Source organism: Dendronephthya gigantea, unplaced genomic scaffold, assembly GCF_004324835.1.
Source record: "Dendronephthya gigantea isolate DGI-Jeju-01 unplaced genomic scaffold, DenGig_1.0 000083F, whole genome shotgun sequence".
Taxonomy (NCBI): domain Eukaryota; kingdom Metazoa; phylum Cnidaria; class Anthozoa; order Malacalcyonacea; family Nephtheidae; genus Dendronephthya; species Dendronephthya gigantea.
In genome coordinates, this window is record NW_021163093.1 from 782474 (window position 1) to 789576 (window position 7103).

The 7103-nt window shown below is 36.5% G+C and overlaps 1 protein-coding gene and 1 long non-coding RNA gene across 2 annotated transcripts; both read left to right on the forward strand.

The window, feature by feature from the left end:
- Nucleotides 1-86: 86 nt before the first annotated feature.
- LOC114533042 lies at nucleotides 87-1616 on the forward strand. The gene is made up of 3 exons (XR_003688020.1): nucleotides 87-135; nucleotides 819-1075; nucleotides 1510-1616. It is a non-coding gene; the product is annotated as an uncharacterized LOC114533042 (long non-coding RNA).
- Nucleotides 1617-1797: 181 nt separating this feature from the next.
- On the forward strand, nucleotides 1798-5390 carry LOC114533018 (adhesion G-protein coupled receptor D1-like; the record flags this gene model as incomplete). Its single annotated transcript, XM_028554594.1, has 8 exons — nucleotides 1798-1917; nucleotides 2271-2429; nucleotides 2539-2745; nucleotides 2823-2985; nucleotides 3395-3531; nucleotides 4127-4396; nucleotides 4649-4733; nucleotides 5260-5390. Coding segments are annotated over 8 exons (1272 nt in total), but the record flags the coding sequence as incomplete, so codon positions are not given.
- Between the last annotated feature and the right edge of the window lie 1713 nt (nucleotides 5391-7103).

The following is a 7103-nucleotide window of genomic DNA, read 5'->3' on the forward strand; positions in this document are numbered from 1 at the left end:
TGGAATGAGTTGTGAAGGTAACTACAGTTTGAAGTGAAGGTGACGTACATAAATGATAAATTTAGATGTGAATGCGCTTTTTGTCTAGAGAAAAGTTCCATCGAAACAAATCGATTTAGCAGTCTCGCAAAAGAAGTAAGTTAATTGCTACTCTACTTCTAAAATACTAACTACAATTTTACCCACGTATGAATTATAATTCATGTAGTTATACTTTTTCAATTTGTTCATACAATTTTCCGGGAAGGCTGGCCAGTTAATTTAAGTTATTCTTTCCACCATTGTCATTCTATGGTTTTCTCCATTTTTCGTTATATGCTACGACAGATTTTTATTCGAAATACTTTTTCGTCTATAATGCTTAAATTTACTTATACGTTTTCTATACAGGAGCCTTCAACTTGTAACATGGAGAAATTTCGTTTTAAACTAATCGCTATATTTGTATACATTTTTAGGCAAAGCCAATCAGAATGCCTAAATTTTGAATACTTCATATAAAATGGTATATATTGTACTTTCATCAAAATTTTGCATTCTGATTAGGTTGTTGAAAATGTAAACAAACTTGCTGATTGGTCTAAAACGAAATTCATCCTTGTTTCCATTTGTATTAAAAAGATTTGTGCACTCAACTCTTTCTCCAGTTGTGACGCCATTTACTCAGATCTAATTATAAAACAAGTATAAAAAACTCAAGATAAACCACAGTTTTTGGAGTTCCTTTAAAAAAACCTTAAATAAAACATATTTTTTATTGTCAACTTCCTTTAAAAGAGAAATATCACTAACGCATTAGTTTACTATCCTATTTTCAGGTAAATGAACTGCACCGTAAGAATACAACAGTTCAAAAAAAATCGCGCAAGATATCATAGAAGAACTCTCCAATTTAACGGATAGTTCCAACGAAAATGGAGAGAAACAAATTTTGAGTCCTCACATTCTAAATCAGACCGTTGAAATACTTCGGAAAATCATTAATTTGAATATTTCTGATGGCAGTATCAAGATATTGGGTCCTGCAAGTAATATATTGGATGACGTAAATAGGAAATCGTGGAGAAAATTGACGGTGAGTTTTCACGTCACTGCGAATGCGTACCGTTTAATTTTTATTTCTGTCAAAAATTGTTCCAACAAAGAAAATTCCCACTATGGTCTTTATTTGGGAAAAAAGTGCTTTCCCGATAAGACCTAATGATTGGAAATTGGAATTGGAAATCGATTTCACGATGATCATACGCGGGCTCTAATTTACATCCATGGAGGTGCAGAGTCGTTGGCTATTATGGAGTGGGACAGGCACAGATGATTCTTTGGCAACCAGCTGATCCCAAACGAAACTGCGAACTAGATTCACACGTGAAAACGTGTAACTTAATTAGCAACATTTTCATGATCTTTCATGCTCGATCGGACTATATAAGCATGTCTGTATTATGATCTCTATTTTTTGATATTCTGACAATCTTATGATCAAACCGATTCGTTTCTTTCCTCCGTTAGGACGGGAAGTTGATCCGTAATCTGGCGATAATGTTGCAAAAGTATGGACTGCAATATGGAGAGAATTTGAAGAACAACCAATCTATCTCGACTATATTCAACAATCATTCTAACGTACAGATAGGTGTAAAATACCTAAAGGGTCTAGAATTGCCACTTCAGGTTAGAACTTTTGATTTTCCAAATACATCGTTCACTATATCAAACGACGCTCTTCCGAAGAATTCTGGAGCTGTGGTAGTTGTCGTGTGGTATAAGACACTAAATTCACTCCGGAGGGGCAATTATTATGATGGCAATAATCATACAATAAACAGCAAAATCGTCAGTGTCATTGTTCATCCGCCCCCTGAGCCTAGAATACCATTTGAAGAACCTGTTCGCATCACCTGGAACGAAAAAAAACCGGTAATGAAAAAGAAATGTGTAGAGTGATAAGAGAAAATGGGAGGACAATAGAATGGTGTGGGATTGTTTAAAAATTGTAGAATATGTATTGAATTGAATAGTACGATGTAGTATGGAATAATTTCGAATGGTATGCTCAACTGTGTGAAATGTTTGGGTTTGCGTATAGGGTTGAAGGTCAAACAATTCCAAACTATTCCATCGTATTCCATTTCATTCAATTTGAGGGACAATCTCAATCGAGTACTGCTGTAAATGCTATTTTTAATGCCATTTTAATGTCTGAAATAACGGATGCGATTAAATATGATTCGAAAAATTTAAATCCTAGAAAATAAATTTTTTCATCTTAGGACGAGCAAAGTCAATGTGTGTACTGGAAACCAGAATTAACTGTAAATTTGTGGAAGTCAGATGGGTGTAAAAGGAAATACTCAGATTCTAACCGCTTGATTTGTGAATGCGACCATCTCACTGCCTTCGCTACTATGGACATTTCGGGGAAACGCTGGGTAAGATTTGACGCCAGCATATTCAGTACATAGCATTATATATTCAACATAATTTACTGTCTAAAAATGACCCAATGTTTATTTTCCTTAGTTAAGCAAAGCTGAGCAGGGCGCTTTGGAGATAATATCTACAGTTGGTTGTTCGCTATCATTGGCTGGTGTGATATTGACGATATTTGCCCACGTGTTGCAGTGGAAAAAAATCCACAGAAATGTCACAAGCAAAGTTCCTTCTAAAGTTCTCATGAATCTCTGTGTTGCTATCGGAATGACAAATGTATTTGCTATTCTTGCAGGACCCGCACGTAATGAAGAGGTTTGGATACCTTTAACTGCCAACTTTTTCAACACCACACTGTGTCGATAAAATATGTTATTGATTTTTTCTTCTAGACATTCTGCATAGTCACCTCTATTTTATTGTACTTTTCTGTACTCGCGTCATTTGGATGGATGTTATGCGAGGGAGTTGTGATCCACCGGCAACTTGTCAATGTGTATGCAAGTTTGAGCCTGGGGGGAAAGTATATGAAGGCCTTTTACGCCATTGGCTGGGGTGAGTACAACGGCATAGGGCCGGAATTTTTGCGCCAAAATTAATTTGAAAATGATTTGAAGCAGAGCATAAGAGGGTCATAAGAGGCACTAGTAACACGCATTACTTGAATTCAACCAGGTAAAAATATAATCGTAAACCTACACCACGCTTTTCCTATAAGTAATTGATATCAAGTCTGTTATTCGATGATTACTCGGAAGTAGAGTCCCAGATTCTTTCGATAAAATTAATAAGCTTACCAGTTTGGACAACAGTGAAGACTAAACACTGCTGGAAAGCTATCAATTTTTCTATAATCGGGCACTGTTTGTCGCTTTTTTACAACCTCTTCTCGTTGCCTGAATAAGGAGAGGCAAGAATTTGTCTAGAGATGCATGTGTATTTAGCAGTGTTGATTCTTATGTAGGACTTCCAGTGATGATTGTCGCTGTGTTAGTCGGAATAAATCGCCCAGATGATTTTATATCAGAACACTCATGTTGGTGCCGTGCCGGAGGTGCGCTGTTTTGGACTTTTGTCGCTACCATTGGACTAATATTTCTGGTAATAAACTTTGTTCAAACGTTCCTCAAAGAAAAACCTTTTACATAACGAGCATTTTCGCTTTTTGTTGACCTCATTCCCAAACCTTTTGCTAAAGCTTTCACATGAACATGGATCCTGTGTGAAGTATTGTGTGTGTGTTGCGGGGGGGGGGGGGCGGAAGATGCATTGTATTGTCCATATTTCCCTTAGCTAAATAACTCTCGAAACCAGAAAGGAATTAATACGATTCTTCATCTCATCCAGCCGTGTGCTGATAGACAATTTAGCCAATATACATGCTTGAAAACATGCATGAAACTTCGCTTTCATCTTTTTTCAATACGGTAGCACTTCAACGTGGAAGTTAAGCCCGTTCAAACCGGTTCTGCTTGTAACAAAGTTGCCCTATAGTCAAACACGTACTCATTTAAAAGCGTATCAATTATATATACCTGAATGGTGTTAGACGGGCATCGTGTTTTAAAAAGTATAAACGTTCCTGCATAAAAATGTGTACAAACTGTATGTTTGCAATAGAGAAATGCCTTGCACTTTGAATATTTCCATAATGATGTCGATAGATACTTAAACATTAAACTTTTTATATTTTTAGATCAACATTTCTATATTCGTTCTGGCTTTACGAAATACTTTATCGTCCAGGGCAGTAAGCATAAACCACACTGATGCTGATAGCAAGTTAAGGAAAGCAGAAATCGTTCTCAAAGGTTCTGCTGTTCTGCTTCCAATACTTGGTCTAACCTGGGTGTTTGGTTTGCTGGTATTCAATCGAGAAACGATTGTGTTTAAATATTTATTCGCAATATTTAACTCTCTACAAGGACTGATGATATTCGTTTTCCATGTGCTTTTAAATGTAAAGGTACGTTTTTAATTTTACATTTTTCCAAATACTAGTCACTTAATAAGCAGTCAAACGCGGTCTCGCGTACCACAGGTGAAAATCTTTTAAATTTAAGTAACGATAAACATGCCGCATTGGAGAGTTCTTTCAATGAAAAATTCTGCAATTTTTCACAATTTATAGGATATTTTAAAAATTGAGAAAGTACGTTCTAAGACATAACTTTCAAATCTATTTTATTACATGTACCAAATTCTGAATTGTTTATAGTTCCGCAATGCTTTCTCTAAAGAAGATAGGAGTTACACTGAAAGAAGCCACAACTACGCTATGGTCCGAAAAAATAATACCTACAGTAAGTTTAACTCAAAATAGGCCTTTATTAAAGAAAGTTGGGGGTTATAATTGTGCAGAAAGTTAATAAAATAATAATTATCTTCATCAATAGAAAAGACATCCTGTCATAAATAGCTCTGGCGACAAAATAATTATAAACATTGTGTTTTTTTCTCTCAAACAAACTTCGAAGGCTAATTGTTGCTATAGAAACGACGGTATCCCACTCGCTATCCTATATTATTTCATCTCTTGGTAAAGGAGAATAACGACAAATATAGAAAAATTAAATACCTTGTTGAGAAACAAAGCATGCAAGCTCTCGAGATCCTCTCCCCGATAGGGGAGGCATGCCCTTCTTCTAGTCTTCTCCGAGTTTCAATCTTTGCTGTGATAATCATGAATCTTCACATTTCGAATAAAAACATTTATGAGAACTTACATGTATGGTTTTTTAAAACTCTATGGATCCCTAGATTGCGCTCTTTAAAGTTAAATAATCTGTAAGTCTCATCATGACGCTTTTATTATTTTTGTGAATATAGGCAGTCCTAGCAATGGAAACTACTATGGTCCTGCTCCAGGGGTAACTTTGAGCGAAACGTTGAGCCGCTCCTCGCCAATGATGAGCCGAAAAAATAATTCTACAGAGAAGATTGATTCAATGACAGCTTAAAATTCGAAAATAAGAAATGACAATGCTGACTGTACAATACCGAGTAAAAAAGAATCGCCTTTTTGAAGATAATTCTCCCTGCCTGCTGGTCTGACGGTACTGACTGTGTTTAGACATGACATCTTGAAGGCCTGACCATACAGTGTATAGTGTACAGTATTTTATGAGATAGATCTGGCTCAGTTTCGGATCAGACTTTTTGTTTCGCATTAGCTGAATTAAGTATTATTTAAAACATGCGAAGGAGTCTTGTCGTATTTAAAACGCGAGGTCAAAATAAATTACTTCAAAAAAGCCGCGCGCATTGTTGTCGAGAAATAAATTTGCACCATGTATGCAAAAGGTAATTTGGATGAAACCACATTTCATAAAGAATGCTAATGAACGTTACAAATTATATAATGTTGCATCCTAATTAGACAGCATTCATGGTACTTTATATCAGGTATGAAACCACCACATTGACTTGCTTATGAATTTGCACACTAAAATGCATATGAATTATTAATGAGATTTTCTTCGCTAGATGCTAATCATTGGGGTGTTATGCGCGACCATGCATGCCCTTGTTCAGCGTTAAACATCGACTCTGCTTGTGTTGAGTGAATAGGAAAGCCAAAACGTTCACTAGGGGCTCTGCATGTGGAAAAAAAGTTGGGTATTTCAGTTGGGACCATATTATATTACCTCCGCTCACAAAACTTGCTTGCCAAGCCCCAGCTGGTAATGTCAGCATAATTATACTAATCATAGTACATAATCAGGGGGACAGAGCTGTTACCTCTATTGATAATTCATCATTCAAGCCAGGGGGCAGTCGCATCGGACTATGCAGCTATATGCGCAAAGAAAGTATAGTTAAAAGTTAATCCTAGCAATCCCTAGATTCGTAGTGTAAACCCGCCTGTAGTGGTATTAATATTTTGAACAACCTAGAATTAATTGTTTCCCAGTGCGTAGCCCAGCCTGACGATTTAGTCATGCATGCTATGCAAATTTTATGTTACCATCACTATTCATTTTTTTCGACCCCGTTTACACTAGAACGAAAGTTTCCAGATTCATCACGAAAGCGGAATGTTTTAGTACCGGATTCATGTTGCTGTTTACACACGCAGCAACGAATCCGATAGAAAATGTACTCGGTTTAAGCCGTATCCGGAAACTTTGAATCGTAAAAGTTTGTGGAAACTTCGTATCAGAAACATTGAATCCGGAAAATTTCTTGTGTAAACGCTTTGCACGACGAATCCGAAGAAATTCAATATGACGACCAAACAATTCTCTAAGAACAAGTAATGTGAGTGTAAACGGACAAATCCGCATACAGAGTGTAAACGGACAAGTCCGATACATGTGTGTAACAATGAATCCGGAAAATTTTACAAATCTGGACTTTCGTTCTAGTGTAAATAGGGTCTTAGAAATTCATTGTTTTCGCAGTCAAGAACACCAATAGCATGACTAAATTGTCGGTCGGGCTGGCTACGTCACTGTTGTTTCCATCTGTAAATATGCGTTGATATAAATATACCCGTCGATGCAATATTAGACTAGCAAATATTTCCCTCTAAGAAGTCGAGAACGATTCGCGAATCGTCTGACTATTTAGCAGGTCAAGGTCTTGTTCGTTAACGGAATTAACCAGACAAATCACTTCACCAACTAAGAACGGCCATGCATATATTTCTAGACTAGCATATAGACTAGCAA